Raw genomic sequence first — 26,568 nt, forward strand, 5'->3', positions numbered from 1 at the left:
AAACGAGCTTGGATTCATGAATAAATGCATAAGACATCACCCACTGAATACCCATATTGAACTATTTTATGAATAAGGAAAGAAAAAGCTATTGTGTTCTGTCATTGCTATTTTGAAGTTATTTGTTCAACAGCAGTTAGTCTATCCAGACTACTAGACATGTCAAAAACTGAACTCGACTCCCCTACCCAAATTCTTTCCCTTACCAATCTTGTCTACCTTGGTAATTCCTTGGTAATTGATGCCTCTCTCCATTCTATTGCTCAAGACAGAAAGCTTTGATTTCTTTCTTTTTCCTACCCACATATCCAGCCCACAAGCAAGCTCTCTTGGTTCTCTTGGTATTATCCCAGTTTTGCTAAAATAACAAACCAACCCAGACTCACAGTGGATTACAGTAAATATTTATGCCTCACGCACAAGTCTGCAGACTGGCTGTGCTTGTGCTAAGCTTGGCTGACTTTGTTTGGCTCCAGATTGCAAATCAGGTTTGGGTCTGCAAGCCATGTGTCCCATTCCGGGACTCAGAGTAAAGAAGCAATGGCTTCCTGAAACACGCTCTTTTCACGGTGGATGGCAGAAGCACAAAAGAGGCAACAGAAATTGTCCATGCCTCCTACAGCTTCAGGTTGAAATCACAATCTGTGATTGCCTTGTTTTTATTGGCAATTTCTCCTATTAAAATGTAAGTTCTATTACTGCCTGGCATCAGAAAAGAACTCAACAAATGCTTATGGAATTAATGTTAAATGAGAGGATTCTGGAAAAGCAGTTTGAGGCTATAGACTGTTAAAGGATCTTGACATGCGTGTATGAAAGTCTGGACTTCATCGTAAAGGTATGAGTCAGTCACCAAAGAAGAGGTCTGCTTTAGCAAGGTAGCTGTGATGGTAGCTGGGTGATGAATTTTCAAAAAGATACAGTTAAAAGGTTACTGTAATTTGACAATGAATATATGTATGTTCATGTATAGCTGAAAAATTGTGCTCTACACTGGAAGTTGACACAACATTGTAAAATGACTATAACTCAATAAAAAAAAGTTTAAATACATAAATAAATAAAAGGTTACTGTAATTGCCTAGGTCAGAGGAGACTTGCAGCCTAAACTAGGGCAAAGGGACTAGAAAGGAGACTGTTTTGAGGTGCCATCAACAAGAATCAGTAATAACAGCATTTATTAAATGCCTCCAGTGTTGCAGAAAAACGTGTTACAGCTCGGTGTTACAGCTCAGTTGTGATAGCAGCCTGGATCTGCGCAAGAGTCCAAGCAGCGCTAGGAGAACTAAAGAACTCAGGTTTATTATGCCAACAGGCCCAGAAGAGTTAACACTTCAAGCTCCAGACCCCACTTGTAGGTTTACACAGGCCTTTTATAGGCTGCCAGTTTTACATTTTGCAACATCATGTGCAAATAAAGTATAACAGAAGTTGACCAACCAGGAACAAGCGTTGTAGAAATAGACCAATCAGAAGTGAGCTCCATGCAAATAAAGTACTACAAATGGACCAATCAGAAGTGAGAGTAGTAACCAATCAGGAGTGAAGGAAATAACCAATCAGAAGTGAGCTCAGGGAACCAATAGAATTCTAGGTGTAAGTTAGCTGCTTTAGAGGTAAAAAGTGAGATAAAGCCTCTGGGCGAGGGAACCTGACGGTGCTGGGAGGAGAGCAGCGGCCCTGCTCAGGAGTCCTGCCGGTCTTTTTATGGGGCTTCCCGCCTCACAATAGGCGCAGACTCTGCTATCTTTACAAGAGCCAAGCAAAATAGATACTGGTATATTAATTTTGCAGATAAAAAAACAAAACAAGTTTCAGAGAACTTACATAATCCCCTCCCCCACCAGAATCACACAGCTAAATAATTAATGACTCTTGCTGGGGAAGGTAATGAACGTGGTTTTGGTTACCCTGCGGGTGAGAAGCCTGTAATACAGTGAGTGGTTCTGCCTGAAACAGAAACGAACTCCGGCTAACTCACGAAATAGGGTATTTCTTGGAAGGCTGTGGTGCTCAGAGAGTCAGTGGTAAGGCTGGAGGGACAGGCTTCAAGAAAAGGTCAAGAACCCAGGGAGTTTCCGACAGCTAGGCAACAGGAACTAGCTCTTCATGCATTCATTTAACAAATGGTTATTGAGTGCCTACTCTATGCCAGGCACCTCAGGGCGTGACGGACACAGCTGTGAGTAGACAGATAATATCCTCACCTTAATGCAACTTACATTTGAGCGGGGGGGGGGGGGGGGGGGGCACAGGTCATAAACAAATTACTTAATTAAATCCAAAAATATGTCAGTAGAAAATAAAGCAAGGAAGAAGGATAAAGGATGCCTTGAGGAGAGGGAAGTTGCCATTTTTAACTGAGTGGTCAGAAAAGCCTCTCGGAGAGTTCTGGTCCAGCCACTGATGCAGCCACATGAATGAAAGAGAATTCCAAATGTCTGCTTGTTGCTGTCATTCTCTTGAGGGTTCAGAGTCTTGGGAGTAACATCTGACTGGCACAGATAAAGGCATGTGCCCACCCCCTTGGCTCCTCTGAAAGTGGGAAAGAGGAAGAATTGCCCTTCAACTTCTATATTGCGATAAGCGCGATTTTCAAAGAAAATACAGAACATGAGGGATTTTTCCCAAAAGAGGAGAGGGTTTGGCCGCTAGACAACCCAAACAGCCACGGGAATGGATGTAACCAACAAAAGAGAGTCAAAAAAGAGACTTGCAGGAGAGAAGAATGAAAAGAAGAAATAAAGGACAGTGCTTTGGAGAATCTTGAATACATTTTAAGATGCAGGTTGATGAAGAGGAACTAGTAAAAAGGAGAGCAGAAAGAAAAGACGAGGAGAGCAATGTTTGGGAATCCAAGGACAGAGAGAGCTTATGAGGTAAATGAGAAGAGGGTTAGAAGAAGACATTGTAAATGAGAAAAGAATCAATGGTGAATGAAGTAGGGACAGATCAACCTCTGAGCCAAAGTGTTCACATCATAATTCATGTTGTTGTAAAGGAACTTGCAAAATATATTATCCTGTATCAGAAGAAATATAGGACTTCTGTGCTGTCTTCATTTGAACTTCATAGTAACCTTGGGAGAAAGGTCTTATCCCCATTTGGAGATGAAGGGAAATGATGTGCAATATCCAGTGTTGGAGAAGATTATAAATCGTTTCCTGGTGTGCATCTTGTTAACAAAAAGAAAAGACTTTAAAATGTTATATAGTCTCTGATCCAGAAATTCCTCTTTAAAGGAATTTAGCCAAAAGAAATAATCACAAGCATGCATGCAGATTTAGCTAAATGTTTGTACACTGCTTGTAAAGAATTGAAAACAAGCTAACTCCAACAAGAGGGGAATGGTATGTCCATGCTATGAAATGATGTGCAATCAGTACAAAATAATGTTGCAGAATGAACTCATCAGGACTTTAAAAGGGTTTATAATTTATGAACTGGGAAATGCAGACAACAAAAAGTATATACTGTATGAATCTATTTTTGCATGTATGTGTCATTTCTTGTGGGGTTTTTCCTACATATTTTCTAAATTTTCTACAATAAATATTGCTTTTATAATGCAATATTTAGATTATAAATATAATAATAAATTATTTAAATTATAATTCAAAAAAAATTTTAAGGAATGTCATGCATGGTTAAGTTCTTGTCTCTGGTCAAACAAGAATAACTGGGAAAAGGGCCAAATATATGCTCCTGTCTCTTCCATCATGCCTTCTACCAACTCAGGCTGCCTTTTCTTATACAGAACAGCTGCTATAATGAAAATACCATGAGCTGGGTAACTTAAACAGCAAACATTTATTTCTTGAAATTCTGGAGTCTGGGAAGGCCAAGATTAAGGTGCTAGCAGATTCAGTGGTTCATACTTCCTGGTTCATAGTTCATAGCTACTTCCTGGTTCATAGATGCGGTCTTCTGGCTGTGTTCTCACACAACAGAAGGGCCAAGGTAGCTCTCAGGGGGGTCTCTTTTATAGGGACACCAATCCCATTCATGAGGGCTCCACCCTCATGAACTAACACCTCTCAAAGGCTCCACCCAAGAATACCACCACATTGGGGATAAGGTTTCAACATATGAAATGGGCTTTGAGAGGGGAACAAAGAAGTAAACTATGATGACACCTTCAGTCTGCAGAAACAAGGGAGGGAAAGTCCCTCAATACTGTAGAAATGCTTTCCTACTTTCTTCCAGTGTTCAGTGAAAACCAGTTCTTTACAACCAACATGCCAGAAACCCTAAATATAAAGCCTTCTTGGGCTGAAGATGAATGCGTGAGAATGGTTGGAAGGTGCTGAAACAGCAATAATAAAGATTTTACAGCCCCCAAATTACCTCCAGATGTGTGGATATGACAAACTAATAAAAAGGAACACCCAGCCTAGAGCCTTCTAAGATCTGGATTCCAGCCTTTCCAGACCTGGACTTGGAACCATGGGCTCCCAAGCACACGCTCCCAGAGAGAAGTACCGCACATAAGAGGCACTAGGGGAGACCCAGATGTGGGGATCCCTAGCAGGATGTGGGGTGTCCAGAAGAAAGGGGTGCGGACCACACTTAAGACATGTAAAAGCGGGAAACTTTGGTCCTTTCTGCGTGCCATCGGCTGAGTTCACAGCACTTAGAAGGAGGCTCCACTTCTGCGGGCTCGGCCCTGCCTGCAGGCCTCACTCAAGACCTCACCGGCCCGAGCCCGGACTAGAGGGCCTAACTGGGGCTTGTATTCACTATGGAAGGTCTGTGGGTCCCCTAGGCGGTGCCGTCCTGTGCCCAGACAGGGGGACCAGGAGGGCGGGTGTGGGCGAGGATGGGTGCGGCCACCATGCGGACAGGGCTCGGTTCCAGCTCTCGGCAAAAGTGACAAAAAGATTAGTTATGGGAAAGTACAGGCTCTAACATCCCTAAATCCTTTCACCCGGTGTGTGTCGCAATCTAAGACACCGAGCACCTAACGCACGCCAGGCGCACCTGGAAAGCGACCAGGCTCGGGCGCGCTCCCCCTTCCGCACACGCGCCGCGCAAACCGGGGCCCCGCCCTCACCGCAGAGCGCCGAGAAGCCAGCTACGGTGGCTCTACAGGGGATAAATTACTAACGTGCTACCATTCTGCAAACTCAATCCAAATAGGAACTGGCAAGAACAGTTTTAAGAAGGCGACCAAGGTGGCATTTGCAGAAAGGAACAGATATATAGATTTAGTTGTGGAGGGAGTAAATCCGTGGACAACCGTGAGGAGGAAGAAACTGCGGCCTCCGCCTCAAAACCAGGTCCCCAGAAGTGGACCCAGATGGCGCTCTCAGGCGCCCGGAGCCCCGCCTTGGAGGCGTGGCCTCGCGCTGCCCGGGGCCGGGGCGGGGACTGCTGCAGGCCACGCCTCACTCTGCCAGAGGCCGGGGCTCCGCGCCTACAGTTTGCTGCGCAGCTGCGGTCTGCACCAGCAGAAGGTGATCCAGGTAAGTGCCCGCACCTGCCGGCAGCGAGGAGCGTGGGCCTCGGGGGCACTATCTTCTGTGCTGAGCACCGCCCTTATCTCTGCCATCCCGAGCTGAATAGGGACTCGCTTTCTCTTTCTCCCGTCTTGTCTGTAAGTTTATTTCTGCCTTTCCATCCCCTTTGACCTCCATCTGCCCTGCATTCCTCCAATGATGTATTGGTTTGGCGCATCTAGGCCGGGCCGGCCTCACAATCAGCGAGATTCTCAAGGTCAACCCTTCCCCAGTTCCTTCCTCTCCGCTCCCAAGGCTGTGCAGACTCGGGGCTCCTTCTTTGGACCTCCTGGAGCCCACCCGATCTTGTCAACTGCATCTCTGCTGCACAGGATGGGCGGGCGAGGCACTGCAGGGGAAGTTGGCAGCGCAGGCCTGATCGGTAACAATGGTTTATTTAAAGTGGCCTGCGAGCGCTGCACTAGCTGCGGATGTGGATGTGTTGCTAGGGACCTTCCGGGAGGGCCGCCCAGGGAATTGTGTTTGTTTTCCTTCTGCCTCGTAGAAATGTTTGTCCCTGTGTTTGTATTGGAACCTACAGAGCAGGAGATGCCGCAGGAAAGGAAGCGAAATCTTCATTTAGGTTCTGCCTTGGATTTCAGAGAATTTTCCTCATCTAGTGTTGCTGCAGGGAGCCCCAGGGCCATAGCGGTGGGGCAACTGCAGGGCGGTGGAAGGGGCTGGATACTCGTTGGTGAGTCATTCCCCGAAGTTCTAGCTTCTGCTAATACTTTCCTTGGGAGTCACGAGTTTACCGCTACATTTAGTTTAAGTGTCAAGTGAGTGTGGGAAAGGAGGTAAAAGAAAAGCAGAGACAGGAAGGTGGATAGGAAAGGAGCTACGGGCTTGTGGCCTTAATCCCCTAACAGGAGAAAAGGAGTTCTGGGGAGAGGGACATTTACTGCTCTGCAGATGTATGGCTCTTTGCAGGTGCTGTGGACCTGGGCGTGGTCATGTTGAATTGCGGCAGATTTTGATTCCTCTGTGCGTGAGATCTGGAGCAAGGACATCTCTTGGGAAAGCTGTAGATTACCGGGAGCCGGCAGTTTCTGGAAAGGACCCAAGGTTATTGGTCAAAATTACAGACTATTTTTTTAGTTCAGTGAATTCAGTAATGGAGCATAGTATCTGAGTCAGGAGATCAAGAATGTTTATTCTCACAGGAGTTAAATTTAACTGAGCTAAATAAGCTTACATCTAAAATCCAAACAAATACTTTCACCCCGGGAAGACCGTCTGTTCGTCTGTTAAGCTTCCCTCTGACACAACGTTACAGAAATAGAAAACTTTGTCAAGTGATTTTTTTTTTTTTTTTCTGTTACTGAGGTTACTATATATAAAATGCAGATACTAGTAGAGATACTGTGGCCAGCTATAGAAACTGCACTGCAGGGGCTTCCTTAGGTTAAGAAACAAAACGGTAGAAGAGCAGTCTTCCCTCTTATTTAGACTTAATCCTGCCGGTTTAGATTTCAAAAGGGACGCAGTCCCTGAAGGGGAACCTCTTAACCTGGAGGATAGCAGAGGGACTGAACCTACATGGAGAAATCTGGAATGAAATGGATGACAAATCAATATGCCAAAAAGTAATTTTGTGCCTGCACAGCTAGCTCTATTTAAATATATTGTTCCCTATATTTCTATTTAAATATTATGAATCTGTATTCAGAACACTGTTGCCAGCCACAATTGACCATGAATAATTTGGTATTTTTAAAGCAATATTTGTTTAAAAGAATATACTGCGAGGGTTTTTCCAACTGATTTCATTAATACTGCTTATGAGCATACCACACTCTTGAAAAAGAAGAATTCGGCACTTAGTCGGTAGTTTGCCACTATGTAAAGTAGAGTTTTTGAGTTTCCTTCACTGTCCCATATAGTGGCTACCTACCTATCTTCCTTGGGGAAATTGGACTACCTTTCAAATACATTTGCAAATACCTTTATAAAGATTTCAGCGTTTCAAATCATTACCCTCTGAGTTCTTTCTAGAGTCGACCTATTCATTAACTGAAACTTGTGTTCTAATATTTTGGTGCGTGAAGTTACTCTTTTTGTTTGTTTGTTTGTTTTATAGTGATCTTTTATTTTACCTGTAGGCTAAGAAATGTGAACGATTGTGGCACAGTTTCCTTCTAAGTACAGACCAGCATGAAGAGTGAGACCCCTGTTTCAGGCAGGAGCCAACAACTCATGCAGTTCCTTCATTCAGTATATCTGGTTGCCTAGTGGGGGCCTTGGCAGCTGCTAAGAATTAACTAGAGTCCACCCACATGTCTTGCGGTGGAAAATCCAAGTGGTGTCCATGTGACTCATTAGAGATTTTTTTTCCCCCTCTTCTGGAAGTCAGGGCTTAGTTTCACTATGGCCCTCGGTTCCTATGTAATGCTAGTTAAGGGACAGTTTGTGCAGAAATCGTGATGTAAAAATGAAGTGCCACTTCCTGTGTTGTTTTGCTCCTTGCAAACCTGGGTACCAGGAAGATTGGAGGGTATTTTTCCCTTCCTATCATCTCTCCTCTCTTGTCATGCTGCAGTGCTGACACTCATTTAAAAAAAAAAAATCCTTTTTGGACCTGTTCCAAGGTTTTTTTTCTCCCCCCTTCCAATTAGAATGATCTCAGTCTTTAATCAGTCACAGACTTGGAGTTAATGATTAGCTTTCTATTCTTGTTAACATATATAATGCTCAGGAGAGGGTCTGGAAAGGTAGAAAAGTTTTAAAAGAGGTCAGGTGTGGTCAGACTTGTTCCCCAACCTCGTTGAGAGGCAGTATAGCCAAAGGTCAAGAGCACAGACTCCGGAGCCAGACTGCCTGGCTCTGGGTGAATCCAGGCTTTCTCTGTGATAACTGTGTGACCCTGGGCAGATTACTTAACCTCTCTGATGCTGTTTCCTCATTTGCAAAATGGGATAATAATATATTGTAGGGATGCCATAAGGATTTAAATGAGTTAATATGGATGAACTATGTGGAACTGTGTGACATAGTTAAATAATATATATGCTGATAAAGTATTATTAGTAATCACTGATTTCTCGTACCATTCTTCCTCTAGTCTGTATCGCTACCCTTTGGCCAACACTGGTCTCCTTTTTCTTCCTTTCCTGTCTCCACACCTATGTCCTTGCCATTTTATCTCCCTGTGTCCTTGCTCTCGCATCACTGTGTACGTCCTTCAGAGCCTTTATCGCAGTCTGTTACCTTCCCCATCATGATTCTGCTAAGGTGTCTCCCTCCATTTAACTCTGTATTCTGGAGGGTCAGGACCGTCCTTCTCAGTCTTGATCATCGTCGTAGCCCTGCCCCTCACGTGGTACCTGGCATTCAGTAGGGGATAAATCAGGGAAGGAGTCACTGATGCAATACTGAGGAAGGTGGTAGGTGTGGACTGAAAGTGAGCATTCTATCTCGGTAAAATGGTTTGTCGTCCTGCACTGACTTTATCAGATCAGCTCCCTTGAATGAATTTTTATGAAGTTTTTATTTTCTTCCTCATTCCGTGACTTTTCCCCATTCTCCCCCCTGTCCTCTGAGATGGGTGCCTTCAGACCGTGGGAAATATCCTGTGGTCTGTCCCTGGGATCACATCTCCTGGGAGGCTCGGCTCCAGATGGTCCAGTGTGGCCCGGGACTTCTGGGTGAGGTGTCGCCCCATCAAGGAACTCTCGCCCATAGGGCGTTTCATGTCCAGAGTTTGTTTGGGAAAGTTTGTTGTCACGTAAACAGGGAAACCTCGTATTTGTTCTGTCTTAAACTATTATTCTTAGATTCCTAAAGAGCTGAATTACCAGTTTTTCCCAGAGGAGGCTCAGTTCCAGTTAGGGATGTGTGTTTAGTGCCTTTTCATGCAGAAGTCAGACTCCAGAGAAAAAGAGAGCAGGTTATTTGCTTATTTGGCCTTAGCAGAGTTTGTGTCCATGCAGGCTCCTCCCACATAACCAGGAAACATTCACTTGAACTTGAGTATCAGGCCGCTCCTTCCCTCCCCCTTCCCACTCCCGCCCAGCGCGGTAATGTATCCATTGTCCTGGGCGCTGACAGTTCACCAGAGTGTTGGAATTGGGGATTAAAATGACATGTGAAACTAGAATATCTTATACGACTGAGCTGTGGCTATTTAACCATAAAGCTGAATATATTTGGATTATAGGACATTTGTCTCTTTAAAAGATAGCTAACTTATAGTTCACTTTCCACTTTCCAAGTGTTCTGCCAGCAACATTGATGAGAAATGAAAGAATATGAGAAACTGAGATAGACCCACTGTATGACCTGCCTCTGCTGTTTGCCTCACTTGAGTTAATAAATAATCAAGGGCTAGACAAATAATGATCCGCCTGTTCCACTAACTTTTCATTTTTAGCCTTTAGAGAAATACCTTCTAAATATGCAACACAATAGTGGGGGGCAGTTATTTTTCCTCACTTGGTTATTATTTCTTAACTGTCCATGCACTCTTTTTCACGTCTAGTTGTCATTTGAAACTTTGATACTTAAACAAATTTTATCATCTCTTTGATGTAGAGGTGATCAGACTGGCATTTTAAAAATGTCAGATGGAGCCAAAGAAATCCTGTGACTCTCCTTTTTTCTCTCTCAACATGGAAACAGGGAATTACTTTTGGGGCTGCTTCCCTCTAGGTTCACAAATTTCTCCATTTAGCTTTAAGTGGGCTCAGCTGCCCTGCCGGGAGATAATTTTGAGGACTGTTCCTTTGTAGAAACATCTGGAGGCAGAAGTGAGGCTGGGCAGCTGTCTCATTAAAAGGGTGCTTTAAGCAGCACAACTTTAGAGGTTTCGGAATGACATCCCAGTTTGGGGACTGATGGAAGTCCAGTTGACATAATCAAGACGAAGCTCTTTAAGTTACCATCCTTGTGTTATTCTCATGAAAATGCTGAATTTTGCCATGTAAAATAAAGGAGCATATATAAGGAAGATTGGATTAATAGCACAGGCAGCCAAATAAGGATTTTAATGAAATTTGGGGGAATGGCTCCAAGTCAGTCTGTGAATGCATTAGCACCATCCCATCATGATGCATTGAAGAAAAAAAAAAAAAAGACTCCACTGAGAAATTACAGTATGGTTTGAGCAGAACTATCTTGCACATGGAAGTAGGGGTTACCGTTCATTGTCCAAGCAGGCTTTTGTTTATCTGTTTGAGGACAAAAGAGAGCTGAAAGTTGAAATCCTCTCTTCTTTAAAACATTTGATTGATTTTCATTTAGTAAAAGATAAATTGTTGTTACTTCATGGCCCAGAAGTTGTAAATTATATTTGAGGCAAGTGCCCAAGTTAAAAAGCCTGCCCTTTGCTCCATTTGTACAGGGTTGACTGTGCCCCAGGGAGTTTCTCTTGGCAGCCAAGAGAGTGTGGAGTAAATGGTGAAGGAGAGCTTCACCCCAGGAGTGTTCTGTTGAACTTAGTTCCGGAAGTTCTCTGAGTAATCCTTTCATAACTGAAGGAACCCCTGCCCCAGTGAGATAAGGCAGGAGGTGGCAGAAGCAGGAATTTGAAGGAAAGGTTGAGCCAAATGTGAGCACTGGAGTAGTGATGTTTCCAGAGAATCTGTCAGTAGAATTCCTGGAGGAGAGTTCCGTAGCCAAATAGCATAATGGAGCTCCTGGTTGCTAACTCAGGTGTCGAGCATGTCTTCTGGGGTGAGACCAACACTGCCTCATTTTAAGTCCAAGCTCGATCACTCCTAAAAGGAGATTTTACAATGGTGCCTTATTGCTTTAAAAAAAATCTACTGGGTGTCTACTCACTGGCTTCACCCAAGAGTTGTTTCCCCAAGTACCACTGCACCCACCATGCTGTCCTGTAGACCTCAAGGCTCCACTGGTCAGCCGGGCGCCAGGATTCTCTCCCTAGAAACCCACTGTGGCCTGGGGCTTTTCTGCTGCCCCTTGTCCCATACCGCACCTGCTTCAAAATACTGTTCTTAGTTTTTTTTCTCCCAACCTGATATGTCCTCAGAAAGTCATGTTTGTCTAGTAACAAATATTTTGATAAGTTAAAAAGTTACAAATAGAAGTGCTGCTGTTAAAAAATACGTATTATAGAAATAATTCGGTTTCTAAAGTGTTCTTGAAATAAGCAGACATCCAAAGGCAGAGCCTGTGGCCAGTGAGGGTCCATCAGGAAGAAAGGCTTCGCGGAAAGGAGTAGAACTTGCACATGGGGCCATATTGTCAGGACTGGACAACGGGAGCAAACTTAGGAGGCAGAACTGCCTGAGATGTATTGCCTCACAGTTCACTTGTCTCTTAACCCTCAGTGTATGGGCTTCTACTCCTGCCATTCCCCTAGAACCTGGCCATCGCAGGGTCCTCCTCACCAAAGCCAAGAGCATTTTCTTGGTCTGTTCGTGCTTCTTGGCAGAGGTGTCCACTTCCCCCTTTTCAGAACTGTTGCTTCCTTCCTTTTAGGGTCTGTGCTGTTCCTGGTCCCTTTTCATACCTGGAAAGCTTTTTCCATGTGTAGGAGTTGAATCCACACGAGGGCTCACCTAATTAATAGTGGTGGGTGTTTGCTTGGTCAGACACCTTTCCCTTTGGGAAGTGATGCTTCTTCTGCTAACACTTAACAGTTTTATACCTTTTCTTCCTCTGCACCTCCCATCTTAGTCCTGGAAGGAGAAGCAGGAAGCAGTGACTGTTAAATGGCGTTTGAAGTCCCTCTCATAACTGGATCTGTCCTCTCTAACCTTATCCCCTACTGTTTCCCCCATTCACTGGGGGCCAGGCGTTTCCTCCTCCCACCCCAGGGCCTTTGCACTTGCTGTTCCCTCTGATTGGAATATTCTTTTCCCCATAATGTTGTGTGGCTGTTTCTTCCTCGTGCATGTGTCAGTGCAGATGTTGCCGCAGAAAAAGATCTTCCCTGGGTGACCCCAAGAGATAGCCCCTGCCCACTGTCTCTACACCACTGCCCTGTGTGTTCTCCATAATAGCCATCACCCTCGCAGGTTGAGTTTGTTGGCCTATTGGTTGTCAGTCTTCTGTCGTCATTAGAATGTCAGTGCCTTGAGATCAGGGACTGCATCTTGTCCATTGCTGTACCCCCTCCACCTAAACAGCGCCTGGCATCTAGTAAGCACTTTGCCTATTGTGGTTAAATAAGTGAATTAAGTGTTCTTGAACTCATGCCGTCCACACTAGGAAACTAACTCCACTCTAGGAAACTAACTTCTTATAGACTCATTATGCTGTCCACTTAGGAATCTTAAGTAGACCAGCCTTTTGCCAAATTTGAGTCTATCCCAAACACTATCAGAACTAATTTCTAAGTCAGAGGACAGCATTGATTTGGAGAAAAATCAGTATCTCCCTATTTAGGAAGTAGTACGTATGTGGATAGATGTGTACACTTGCCACTATGTACAGTATGTCTTTGTGTTTGGAGCAACGTTTATTAAGTGCTCACACCAGATGCTTATCTAGTTTATCTCACTGAACTCCTCAAACCATCCTGTGAAGTAAATAGTATTCTTCCATTTGGTAGAGAAATGACATTTCCAAGCTCCCAGAGGCAGGGTCTGAACAGAGGTCTAACTCCAAGATTCCCGCTGTCTCACCCCCCATGGGTTTTCCCTCAGGAGAGGACAAATCATAAACAGTATTCAAGACTGTTAGGAATAAAAATATTCCCCAAAATCTCTCTACTGTGATATAAGTGGCAAGAACTTTCTAAATAAAATAAAAACTAATTTCTCTAAACCTTCCCTTTCATGGTTTCTCAACTGAACTATTTTCAAGACTGCCAGGAAGCAGTTAACTCTATGATTACTAATAAGAGAGAACAGAAACTCTTCTGTCCTATTTCTGCCTTTCCCCAACCTGTTTAGTTTCATTTTTGTGGGGGGATTTTGCACTCAGTTTCTGATCATTACTATGAAGGGAAAAATCTGGAGTTGGTTACTTTTTTTTAACTTATTTGCCTGTTTCCCCAAATAGAACATGAGCTTCCTGCGGGCAGGGACCAAAGTCTGGCTTGTTCACCTCTTCATCTCCAGCACTGGTTCAGTGAGCGGCACATAGTAGGCACTTGATAAACTTGAACAAGTAAATGAATGCACACTTAGCCCCACGCAGGGATGAGCGTGTCTGGCCACAGGGAGGGTCTGAATGACTGCAGTTTGCTGATTTCCATAGTCAGCCCTGGAAATCTGCTTCCTCCTGAATACTCCTGCTTTTCAGATAATATATTTTAACATGGCTGGCTACTAACAGTTCAGAAAAGGAGGGGAAGGGGGGTTGGTTATAGCTAAGTGGTAGAGCGCATGCCTAGCATGCACAAGGTCTTGGGTTCAATCCCCCAGTACTGCCATCAAAAAATAAATAAGTAAACCTAATTACCTCCCCAGCTAATAATAATAATAAAATTTTTAAAAAGAAGAAGGAAATAAATGTAGGTCTAAGCTTGTTTGCTATTTTAAAATGCTAATTATAAATTATAAATTCTTAAATGTATTTCAATCACATAGCCAACATCCCCTTTTATAACTGAATCAGGGCAAAGACAGTTAACAGAACATTGTCACACATAATATAACCTGATACATAGCATTTGTCGAGTACTTACTGTGTGTGGTGGGTGTTCAGAGACAGTGTCTCCACTTAGTGTCACAACAGCCATTTGGGGTGGGGTAGGTGCTATTTTTTCCAATTAATAAATGAGGAAACCAAGGCGGCTGAAAGATGTCAAATAATTTTCCCAAGGACACACAGCTAGGAATGTGAGAACCAGGTTCGGAACCCAGACAGTTTAATTCCCTGCAAGGCTGTCGCTGCACGTAGCAGATAAGTGAGGATGGATTCAAGCTAGAAGTCAGGTCTGATTCTTTGGTTCCACCATAACATACTGCTGTTCCTCTGTCTCCTCAATTACTAATTGTTGTCAGACCATTTTATATAACTTTTTTGGTAGGCATGTGCTTATTTGGGACATTATAGAAAAGTACAAAGGAAGATCCATAGTTCAGCCATCTAGAAATCACTATGCTTATGATTTTGATATTTTTTTCTTCATTCTTTTTTTCGAATGAGAAAACGAAGGTATACACTTTTTGTCTTCTTTTTTTCAACAAACATGCTGTTTAGTAAGCCTGTTTCAACATCTTTAAGGTTTGTACACACCATTTTTTTAATTCTTTTTTTTATTGAAGTGTAGTTGATTTACAGTGTTAGTTTCATGTGTACAGCAAAGCGAGTCAGTTATATATATTTTTTCAGATTCTTTTCCATTACAGCTCATTACAAGAAATTGAGTATATTTCCCTGTGCTATGTAGTCGGTCCTTGTTGTTTATCTATTTTATATATAGTAATGTATATCTGTGAATCCCAAACTCTTAATGGATCCCTCCCCTTCTTCTCTCCTGGTAACCACAGCTTGTTTTTTATGTCCGTGAGTTTTATTTCTGATTTGTACACACCATTTTTTAATGGTTATATAATATTCTGTTTTACCATTGTATTATTTAATTAGCCCTCTTTGTTTGGACATCTGTACCATTTCAATTTTTGCTGTTATAAATAGCGCTAAAGTGAATGTCTTTGAACCAGATCTGTTCCCATTCCTGGTTATTACCTCAGGATAGATTCCCAGGAGAATTAATGAATAAAAGGTAAGATCAATGTAAAGCATCTTAACTGCCTGCTGCCAGGCTGTCCTCCAGATGGTTCTGTTTTACACTTTCCCCAGGAGCATGCAATATTGCAAACTAAGTACTTTTAATTAAATGGGTACCAAAATTAATTTTTATTTATAAAAGTCATAAATTTTAATCTTGATAGCTGATGTGTGATTAACCTTGAAAACTGCACGATGATTAACAAATGCTGTTATACAACCAAATGAGTTACAGAGTAATCTACAACAGCGATAAAAGTTCGGCTGCACAAGGAACGTTGGACTGAGTGCTGTGTGTCTAGTACCATGTAGAAGGCAAAGTCCAGGGCAGGGCTCCCACCCCCAAGAACCTTATCTTGTTGGGTTAACATAAGGGTTGCTGGTGACACGGAGCACGTATATAATCAACAAATGGTGGTGTGCAGCCCAAATGAGTGTTCACACCAGAGAGAGGTTTGGTACCACTTATCAGCTTCTCAAGCCTGTGCGCCGGGAGCTATCTGGTAACTGCGGGGCTGGCCCAGCCTCGGGTGTGGCTGGGGCTGCCTGGGATGTGGCCATCGTGAACTGAACTGCCTCCCCTATCCCAGTGCAGGCACGCGTGCCCACACCCATGAAGGGGGGCAGGAGTGTCTATCCCTTTGCCCTGAATTCCTCAGAAAATAAGGATTCAGCAAGTGATGAAGTTCTGTCCTTTGTTTTTTGAACCCTGAGTGAATTAAACTGATTCTTTCCTTAAAGGACAAGCCTGAAACGTTTTTCAGTCCCCATTGGTTTTATGTTTGGTGACAGAGCTCTCCGTTGTGTTCTGCCCTCCTTTCTCCAGGAATTCATACATCCAAGTTGCTTCCATTGCTTCAGTAGATACTTTTGAAGGGAAAAAGAGAAACTGGCATTGCTTAGCAACACACTTTATGCCAGGCACCGTGCCGGGTGAGGGACATTCTCTCAGCTGGAGGGGTCATTGTGAAAGCCACCTGGACCTTCAGCTTGCTTCGTTTATTCCGCAGCTTCCTATAAGCACACGCTCCGTGCTTGGCATGGAGGATGCCAGACCCTCCCACCTGGGAGCTGAGCAGCTGATGCATTTGGCTGCGCTCTCTGTTCTAGCCCTGATCACGCCAGCTGGGAGGTGCTGGAAGAGGTGGCGGATGAAGCAGGATTCCTTACCCAGTCAGAGTGCAAGGAGGTGTCAGGGAGCGGGGAACAGGCTTGGCTCCTCCACCTGTGCTGCTGTGACCGTGGCTTCTGCAGTGAGAGCCTCGGGAAGGGCCGCCATCCTCCTCCTGCCCCTAGCACGCTCGCTGTTTCCTGACTGATTACTCGGTCCTTTGCAAACCACCCATGCTAGCGTCAGACTCCGGGTCCCCCTTACTATAAATTCTCTGCCCTTCAAGGCATTGTTCCTGGCTCTGCTTGCCCACAGCCAGGGCCCTTTTCCCTCAATACCTCTCACCCTAGCAAAGTGAGGGGAGTCACTTTGACCAAAATACCCAAGAGTTTAACCTCCCGGATTGCATTTATACTTTGGAAGAGGAGCTTAGTAGTAAATATTAATTTCTAATTGCATATTTTTGAGCAGTCGGTTGCCTTTCTGAGTGTTCATGGCCTGCAACAAACATCTAAAGAGGGTTTGTCCTGCCACCTAGACTCCCCTACCCAAGCTCTGACAGATCAGAAGAGAGAGGCCAGTGGCTCAACCACCAAAGTCTAATGCCTTGCCTGGCTAGTTGGAGGATTTGGGGAAGAATTTTTAAAACTGCTCCGGCCTTAGCATTGCCTTCTTCTCTCTACCTGAGCCTCCGTTTCCTTTTCTGTCAAATGGAGCTTATGGGATTTTTGCAAAGATTAAAAGTGAGCTGAAAAGTCTGCACTAACACGAGGGGACTCCAGGCTGTGCGGGAGCCCAGCCTCCTCCTGTCCAAAGGTGAGGTCTGGGCAGACTCTCAACTTGCAGACTTTGACCTAAACCGGATACGCTCAATTATATCATTCTTAAACAGCTGGCTTTTGACAGAGTGAGAGGCAGCTTTAAATGGCCTGATTGGCCCAAATGTTTTGAACTCCAGGGATGTCAGGTCATCGTGTTTATTTTCAAAGAGGTGTTCGGTGTTGACTCCATATTTTTTGTTTTAATAACTACTACTAAAAAACTTCCTCCCTGAGCTGATTTTCTAAACTCTGGAAACGTCTAATCCTAGAAGAGAATGAGGGCAGGGAAGCTTGGAGGGCAGCCAAAGACTCCTTGCTGTGTGTGGCCACACAAGGTGGCCTGGGAGAGGCTGGCCTGGAGGTGATTCCAGTGTTCAGTCATGAGGGTGGCCCTTCCCAATGTGTGTCTCCCTCCCAGAGGAGGAGACGGTGGGTGCCCCGGTAAAGGAGAAACGGATGAGAACTGTTGTGAACCATGGTGGGGGACAGACAGGTTTTAGGACTTTGGCCTCAAATGTTATTTTGCAGACTTGAGGGAAACTTACTTTTAAAGAACTGAGCGGCTTATGAATGAATGAATGAATCAGCAAATGAATGAATGAGCGAGCTGCTTGCCAGCCCCACATTCCACATTGCGAAAGATGCTGTCATCCCAGTGTCAGTTCAGCTCTGCATTTTCAAGTGGGATTGCAAAGGGAACATTGGAACTGAATTGGAATCTAAATTTGAATCCCAGCTCTGATACCTTCTCTTTTGGACCTTGGGAACATTACTGAACTTTTGGGCACTCTTTGGAAACAGTGATAGTACCATTTTGTTGGGTTGCTCGTGAGAATGCCTACAAAAAAATACTATATATATATATATATATATATATATAAAACTATCTCTCTCTCTATATATAAGCTTTTTCAGATTCCCTTCCATTATAGGTTATCATGAGGTATTGAATATAGTTCCCTGTGCTGTGCAGTACGACCTTGTTATTGGCTTTATATACAGTAGTGTGTATCTGTTAATCCCAAATTGCCAATTTATCCCTCTCCTCCCTTTCCTCTTTGGTAACCATAAACTTGTTTTCTGTGTCTGTGAGTATATTTGTTTTGTAAATAAGCTCATTTGTAGATTTTTTTTTAATTGCACATATAAGTGATATCATATGATACTCGTCCTCTTTCTGATTTTCTTCACTCAATATAGCTGCCAGCCTGTGGCAGCCGTGCACATGATGGCCAGCAGCTAAGGATCTCTGGAAGCACTAGAGCTGTTTCTCCATGTCCTGCCATAATCTGACCTTTTTAACACCTGCTCAGAGAGGTTGGAGGACAGCTCTAACCTACCTTGACATTATTAGGGCTTCCTTCCACCCACTGCATTTTCCTCTTCTTGATACCCAGTCCCTCCCTTCCTTCCTTCCTTCCTTCCTTCCTTCCTTCCTTCCTTCCTTCCTTCTTTCCCTTCCTTCCTTCCTCTCTCTTTCTCTCTCTTCCTCTCTTCCTTCCTTTCTTTTTCTTTCTTTTCTTTCTTTCTTTCTTCCCTCCCTCCCTCCCAGGGCAGGACAAGAGCTAAAAGAGCTGAAATTGCTGAATACTGAAAAATGCTGAGATTAGCTTTCTCTCCAAACGTTTTATTATGAAACTTTTCAAACACGCAGAAAAGTTGAAAGAATTGTACATTGAACGTCCACGTGGCTGCCACCCAGGTTCTATAATTAATGTTTTTCTGTGAGTTTATATCATCATTTTGGATGCCTTTTAAAATAAGTTGCATTGCAGGCATCAGAACCTGTCATGGGGTTAGCCTGGAAGTGATCATCTGACGAACAACTTGGGTTCTCCAGGAGCTGCCCAGAGCCACGCTCTGCTTTCAGAGCACTAGAACTGATCCCTTCCCTACATGCGATATTTCTGCCACTGAACCAGCACGTGCCCCTGGATCGGAGGGGGACCCTAAGGTTCCTGCTCACAGTGTCCCCTATGCCAAAAAAACAAAAAACTTGGAATCACTGTGTGCTTAATACTTTATGTCCTGTTTCTCTTTCCCTCTCCATCTCTCTCTCTCATAATTTAATAAATTCTTTAGCATTTTGCCTCGTTAAATATTTTTTCAAATTGTGATGTTTTTAGTGGCCATACTCTTCTGTGATAGGATACTGCAATGGCATGGATAAATCTCACAAATGCAGTGGTGATCAAAAGAACGCAGATACAGAAGAAAACATACGATATGATCGTCAACTTTTCTGTGTCTGTGTTGCAGACTTGAATAATTTTTTAAAATTTTGCTGTGTGGTGTACAGTAGTATTTCTAACTACCTCTTAGAAACATCGATCACTCACACCTCTTTTTGATCTATCAGGATACATTTGCTGGTAACGAAGCATCACCCTCCTGAGGACCCCTGCGGGGCGGTACCCTAATGTGTTCTTCCTTCCGCAGAGCCAGGATGGCTGTCCTCTCTAAGGAATACGGTTTCGTGATTCTGACGGGTGCTGCCAGCTTCATCCTGGTGGGGCACCTAGCCGTCAACGTTGCCAAGGCCCGCAAGAAGTACAAAGTGGAGGTGAGTGGGAACACGGCAGCGCCCTTGGAGGCCTGTCTGGGGCCAGAACTGGTTCCCAGTCATGGAGGGAGAGGCGAGGGGCTAGTAGTCAGTGGTGGCAGTTTCAGTTGAAAATTCTGCCCCTTTCTGTCAAGGAGGCAGCAACAAATATAGGGCCCTGCTGGGGAGTCATTTCCATCTTGTTTTTACTTTTGTCTCTTCTGTAGAAGGACCAGGTGTGCTTTTGGCTGGCGCTATTTGCTAGGAACAGTGTTATTTCCTAAACAGCATTAAACAGCAATCGTTTCCTGGTTCGCCACTTTAAAATGATGTCTCCAGGGGATTTTCCTGTTTCCCAGGTAGAAAAGAAGTACGTGCTGCTGAGGTTAGCCTACGCTGGGACATCAGACATAGCAAGGGGTCTATTAAATGTTTCCTTTCATTCTAGCCGATCTAGAAGGGATAGTTACTGAAATTGTCCGTGGTGAGCAATTTTAAATGTCTACTTCTGTTTAGCAACTATTAATTAGGCTCCCTAAGTAGAGCTCCTTATAAAGTTTTTATATCTAGTCTCTTGTTTAAGAGACACATCCATTAAAATTCTTACACACTCAATTTCTGTTCTCCCATTAAGGGAAATCTTAAAAGGACGTGGTATTTGATGGCTCTTGGGAAGGAGCTGTTTCCCTAATGGTATCTTTGTAATGCATCCCAAAGCCACCAGTGATGGCATAACGTCAATGAAAAGCACTGAGTTTGGCACAAGCTACCTCCATCCCTTGTAAGGCACAGACTACATTCTTGTTACTGGATATTAATAGACACAGACTGAATCTGCCTCTGAGACTGGAGACCTTTGTCACCACAGGTATTTAAGCAGAAATGGAATGATCCTCTATCGACGTGATGACAGAAGATGCTTTTGGATAGATTAGCTATAAGGTTGATTTTAACTCTCCACACCAGAGGCTGCGCCTGACCCATTTGATCACATGCACTTTGTTTTAACAGTATCCTACCATGTACAGCACGGACCCAGAAAACGGACACCTCTTCAACTGCATTCAGCGCGCCCACCAGAACACGTGAGTGCTGGCCCTGCCGGGCACCAAAGACGTCTGCAGGAGGGGCGTTTTCTGTCCAACATCTCAACCCTTGGTTCTCTATCTGCTGAGTAATAGTGATGATGACAATCATGGACACACATTAAAAGTAACATTAAAAAATACGTATGTGAACAGATTAAATATTAAGCAAAATTAAGAGTTGTTAGGATGGTGGGGTCCTGGATAATCTTTTCAGAAATGTCTTTAATGTTGCATTTTTCTACTGTAGCACGTGTCCCCTCTAAACTGGTACCGAATCTGCCAGCTTAGCGGGTGAGAGGCTTTGAGCTCCGTAAGGAAATCTACTCCAATTCGCCAAGACCTTCCTTGTCAGTTTGTTAGATTTGATGTCTTTGAAACCCATTGCGTTCTGAGTTACCTCTGATCCCAAGCAGAGCAGAAGATGGCTCTCAGTGGCTGGGGCTTTTCCCTCCAGACACTGTTTATTTTTACTCTCAGAGTTCTAAGTTGGCAAGTAAGAATGTCAAGGTTCTTAGTTTTATAGAGACGTACTTAAATAGGGCACTTTAAAACAAACAAACAAACAAACAAAACATTTCTTTCTCTCTGTTCCAGGCTGGAAATGTATCCTCCCTTCTTATTTTTTCTAGCTGTTGGAGGTGTTTACCACCCGGTGAGTTTTTCCAGCCGGCAGGGGAATGGTTCCTCTAATTGGATTTAATTCACTGCGTCATCAGGGAGGGAAGAGGAAATGAACATTTAATGAATATCTTCAGTGTCTAGGCGCCAAGTATTTAAAAGAATTTCATTCAGTTACTTCTTACAAAGATCCTCAAAGTAGGTAGGATTTTCCCTGTTTTTTTGCAAATGAAGAGAAGCTGCTTGGATACTGTGTAACCTTCTCAAGGTCAAATAGCTACAGAGTAGAATAATCAGAACTTGAGCTCAGGTCTGTCAGATCCTAGATGGTTCATGTCCATTGAGTTTTCCTTTCCCGTATTTATTCATGCAGCAAACACTTACTGGACACCCGAGGTTATCGCAGCGGACAGAACAGGCAGACTCCCGCTTCGTGGAGCTGACTTTTAGTTGGGGGTCACAGACAGAAAGCAGTGCAGGGACATTATGTAGCATGTTTGAAGGTGCCACGTGCCACGGGGGAAACAAAAGAGAGTGCGGGGGGCGGGGTGGACAGAGTTGAGTGGGATAGTCAGGAGGGCCTTGCTGAGAAGGGGACAGTTAAGCAGGAACGTAAGGGAGCAGGTGCCCCTGATGTCTCCAGACGTCTCCGGGCAGAAGACGAGCAAGGGTGAGGCCCTGAGGCCGGAGCCTGCCTGGTCTGTTGGGTGCGCAGTGAGCAGCGTGGCTTCAGTGGTGAGCAGGAGGTGAGGGTCCTGTAGCTCGCTGTGGCCCTCCTGGGCCTTCTGGGTCTGCATTACACCTTATCTAGATAAAGCAAGTTTACCTCAGCCTGACTGGTTGCCATTCACGTCTTGCCTTGGACAGAAGGTGTTTCCTTTTCAGAGGCTGGATTTCCCCCTTTGATGAGTTCTGACCAAAGTGCTGGGCCTTCACATTTCTGGTTCTGAGACTCTCATAAGCTTGGGATTTTGTTGTCAGCTGCCAGAATGGTCCAGCTATAGTTCATGACCTCAAGATCTGGTTTGTCTGTTTTTTTTTTTTTTCCAAAGAGACATCTGCTGCTCTCTTGGAGAAGCTGTTTCTTTCTTTTGCCTCTAAAGAGCCCCAATCCTAGCAAGTGACTAGAGTAGCTGGTCTAAACAGACCAGCTGGTCTCCCTAGATTAGGTATCACCTCGTTACCGAGTCCAAACTCATTCTGCTGGCTGCACGACAGGCCAGTAAATCGGGAGACGAGGTATTGGAGCAAGGAATAATGACTTTACTCAGAAAGCTGGCAGACTGAGAAGATGGGGGACTAATGTCCTGGAGAACCGTTTTCCCCAAATCAGAATTCAGGCTCCTTTTATATAAAAAAGGAGAGGGGGCTGGTTGGTTTTTGCAGACTTCTTCCTGTGGGAATCCTTTGTTCTTGCAGCTGTCCTCTAGGCCAGGTCATGATGTTCCTGTAAACTTCCAACAAGACAAATGTTATTCTCTGTTGTGCAACTTTTTATCTCTATATGAATGGAAAAAAGTTACGCCCTTAAAGGTCAGAGCCTTGAGAACGGGCTGTCCTGTATGTTTCGGGCTATAGGCAACATTCTTTTACAGAAGGAGCAGAACCAGCATGACTCAGCACAGAAGACAGAGCACAGGGTTAGAGCCCAAGGAACAGATCTCATATGGAGTCAGACTTGCTGATATCCACCCCCAGCCCCATTCCTGCTCCACTTCCCTAGATCCTGTTCCTTGTCCTTCATTCTTTAAAATAATCTAAGATTCCTCTAATACTGTTCCTGGGTTGATGGCAATTATGCGACATTGTAGTGAATAGTGACCTGGCAGAGCCTACGGACCTTCTAGATAGTGATTTATGGGCCTGGGGGTTTTATTTTTAGTTCTTTCATGCTCCTACTGAACTTTCCCTAAAATCATCTAAACAAACCAGTAAAACTCCTAAAGTAGTATCCTCACCCCCACTGATGCCACTGCTGAATTGGAAGGGCCCTCGGGGACAGTGACTCGCCGTGACCCACATCCTCACACCCCCCCCCCTTGTTCCCATTCTCCTCTGCCTCCTTTTGCCCAAGTGGGTCACCCCAGGATGGCACCCCAATGGAAGGATTTTCCATCTTGCCTAAGTCTTTACTCTCTTTTCTCAAGGGTGTTGGGAATGGGGACCCCTCCCTGTCCAAGACTACATATTCTGGGGTTCACAACATGACACACCCTCCCCACTTCTAGGGGAGCCCCACACTTCTGCGTGGGCTCAGCATAGCCTCTGAGCCCTCCCGGGGCGGGGGGGACCTCGCAGAGACAGTGCAGCCCACAGCAGCCAGAGCGCACAGCCTATGTCCTGTTCACGTGGCTTCTCCCCTAGTCCTGACTTCCAGTCGGTTTCCTCTCCGGGGTTCCCCTGCGACCCCCGGGCCTGCCTCTCCTTCCCCTGTGCGCCAGCACACCGAGTGCCCCAGGGCAAGCTGGGAGGTTGCTCGCATCCCTTCTACCTCAGAGGCACCCAGCACTCACCTCCCAGGTCCCTGAGCAGTTCATAGAAGGACCCGAGAGCCTTGATTTTCCTGTAAATCAACTTTGGTAGAGAGTATTTTACCATGTCCGTGAAATTGTTAACTTTTTATTAAAACACTGTGTGATCAGTCTTAGATGTTAATAAAAATCTGCCTGTTCCTTGAATACAAATACTAATGTAGCCCTTTTTCTTTAGCGTATAGTTTCTGGCTTGGGCTTGGCCTGGATTGTCGGACGAGTTCTTTATGCTTATGGCTATTACACAGGAGGTAAGTACACACTGACACCTGCCATGGAAGCAAATTTGACATCTTATGCTACTATTTTTTTCTGTGTAGCGGGGCTTTAAGAAAAAGGGAAGTAACTTGATATTTAGGTAAAAAAAAATCTGTTACCTTCTTTTGTTTTCCTAACCTTTGAATAGGAATGGAACTTAATTTTTCTTGAGCATTTTCAACGTGTCAGTTGCTGTTCTAAAAACTTTGCACGTGCTACTGAGCCTTACAATTCTATGACCTAGATAATATCATCCTCGTTTACGGATGAGGAAACGGCGAGACTTAGAAAGGTTAAGGCGCTATGTCATAGAGATACTGGGTGCAAACTAGAAAGCCAGGATTCAGAGCCAGGCGGGCCAACTCCAGAGCCGCGCTCCTCATCACCGCTGTGAACGGTGTGCCCGAGGGAGGAGGCGGGGAAAGACTCTTTGACTCTTCCGGCCGTACTTACCTCTTGGAAGAGGGAAACATGCCAAAAGGTCCCGGAGCAACGTGTCTCTGATTATTATCTGATAATTTGTTTTAAGGTCCGATACTGCTGTGACGTGTTACTCTGCACGGGCAGTGTCTGCCGTACTGGCAGCTTTAGGCTGAAGAGCTGGCGGACCTCTTGAGACCGGATAACCCCAGAGGTCTTGATAGGAGTGGCTGGTGGGTCTTGACAGTGCTGGCATTCAGGAGCATCCCCAGTGACTTCTGCTCTGTCCTCTTTTGCAGAACCCAGCAAGCGGAACCGGGGAGCCCTAGGCTCCATTGCCCTCATCGGCCTGATGGGCACAACTGTGTGCTCTGCCTTCCAGCATCTTGGTTGGATTAAAACTGGCCTGGAGAGCGGGTCCAAGTGCTGCCATTGAAGAATTATAGGGTATTTAAAATCTCTCATTCGTTCTGAGTGACTTACTTTCATTTCCAGTTAGTTTTTTTTTTTTCTAAATATAATAAAAACTTAACTTGGCGTCAGCCTCATACCTAACCCTGACTCTATCAACTTATTTCTTTTTGACTCTTTATCTGAAATACAAGTAGCCTGTCCTGCTAAAAGAGAGAGGGGCCGTAGGTATTAAGCACCCCTTGTCTCCCTGCCAGAGGATGCTTACTTAATGTGTGAGCTGGTTTTTTCAGTAGCAAGTTGTTTAGTCTACATGCAGTCATTTTTTCCTCATTTCTCTTTCTGTGGTTGATTTCTGGTTCCATGCTGTTGTGGTCAGAAAGATACTTGAAATAATTTCTATCCTCTTTAATTTGTTTTGGTGTCCTAGTATGTGGTCTATTCTAAAGAATGTTTCAGATACAATGTCCTGAAAAATCTCAATTTAGTCCAACTGTCCTATTGTGTCATTTAGGATCTCTGTTGCCTTATTGGTTTTCTGTCTGAAGAGCTGTCCAGTGATGTCCACTGATGCCAGTGGGGTGTTAAAGTCTCCTATCACCATATTCCCATCAATTTCTCCCTTTGTGTCTGTTGGTATTTGGTTTATGTACTTAGGTGCTCCTACGCTGGGTGCACTTATTAACGAGAGTAATATCCTCTTCCTGTATTGATCCTTTTGTCATTATATAGTGTCCTTGTCTGTCTTCATGGCCTTTGTTATAAAGTCTATTTTGTCTGATACGAGTATTGCTGTCCCCACTTTCTTGTCATTTGCATTTGGATGAAATATCTTTTTCCATTTTCCATCCCCTCACTTTCAATCTATGTGTGTCCTTTGCCCTGAAGTGGGTCTCTTGTAGGCAGCGTGTATTATAGACTCTTGTTTTATTATCCAGTCTGCCCCTCTGAGTCTTTTGTTCAGAGCATTTAGACCATTGACATTTAAGGTAATTCTTGATAGGTATGTATTTATTGCCATTTTAAACTTTGCTTTCCAGCTGATTTTGTATTTCTTCTCCAGAAATTGGAGACTCTTGGGTTCTGAGAAGTCTTACCAGGTCAATGGGAAAGACTGTCTCCTGGTGTGTGCAGGAATCTTGATACTTTGGGGACCTTTGGAAGAGAGGAGCCCACCAAGGCAGAATCCAATGGCGGGCCTTTGGCATAGACTTCCTGGCCGTGAGAGGCCTTTTGGGAATTCAGTCTTAGACACCTGAGGAGTTCCACCAAAGCCTATGTTGTCAATTGACCAGACTTATTCTGCAAACAAATTCGTCTTGATTTGGCTGTGTTTGGTGGAGATGAGGCTCATTTCAGAGAGAAAAATATTATGTTTTAGTGGCTATTAAATTCTAGTACTGTTGATTGAGGTCTAGATTCATGAAAGTTATGGTGTTAGCCACCCTTCTGCCCGGATGTTTAGGAGGAAAAGAAACTTCTCTAGTGAGGTTGTCACAGAGTGTAACTACTCACGATCTGTAACATGGCTTGCTTTAAGTCTGCCACTAAAAGCACACGTGCAATGTTTGTGTAACAACTCGGCTTAATTAATAAAATATATAGCTTCTGAAATGTTTCCCCAC

The 26,568-nt window shown here is 44.3% G+C and overlaps 1 protein-coding gene across 1 annotated transcript; it reads left to right on the forward strand.

Annotated features, from left to right (window-relative positions):
- The first annotated feature begins 19,520 nt into the window (after positions 1-19,520).
- Positions 19,521-25,087, forward strand: MGST3 (microsomal glutathione S-transferase 3). The gene is made up of 5 exons (XM_010984438.3): positions 19,521-19,638; positions 20,629-20,702; positions 21,300-21,357; positions 24,033-24,105; positions 24,832-25,087. Exons 1-5 carry the CDS (start codon positions 19,522-19,524, stop codon positions 24,966-24,968), a joined length of 459 nt encoding a protein of 152 aa, XP_010982740.1. The 5' UTR covers position 19,521; the 3' UTR covers positions 24,969-25,087.
- The last annotated feature ends 1,481 nt before the right edge of the window (positions 25,088-26,568 follow it).

This window comes from Camelus dromedarius, chromosome 23 (genome assembly GCF_036321535.1).
Source record: "Camelus dromedarius isolate mCamDro1 chromosome 23, mCamDro1.pat, whole genome shotgun sequence".
Lineage (NCBI taxonomy): Eukaryota > Metazoa > Chordata > Mammalia > Artiodactyla > Camelidae > Camelus > Camelus dromedarius.

Bases quoted from the DNA above. Each gene is read 5' to 3' on its own strand.
- MGST3 (XM_010984438.3), top strand. From the start codon at position 19,522: ATGGCTGTCCTCTCTAAGGAATACGGTTTCGTGATTCTGACGGGTGCT. The intron at 20,703-21,299 runs GTGAGTGCTGGC...TCTCTGTTCCAG, and splicing joins CAGCGCGCCCACCAGAACAC to GCTGGAAATGTATCCTCCCT. The intron at 21,358-24,032 runs GTGAGTTTTTCC...CTTTTTCTTTAG, and splicing joins TTGGAGGTGTTTACCACCCG to CGTATAGTTTCTGGCTTGGG.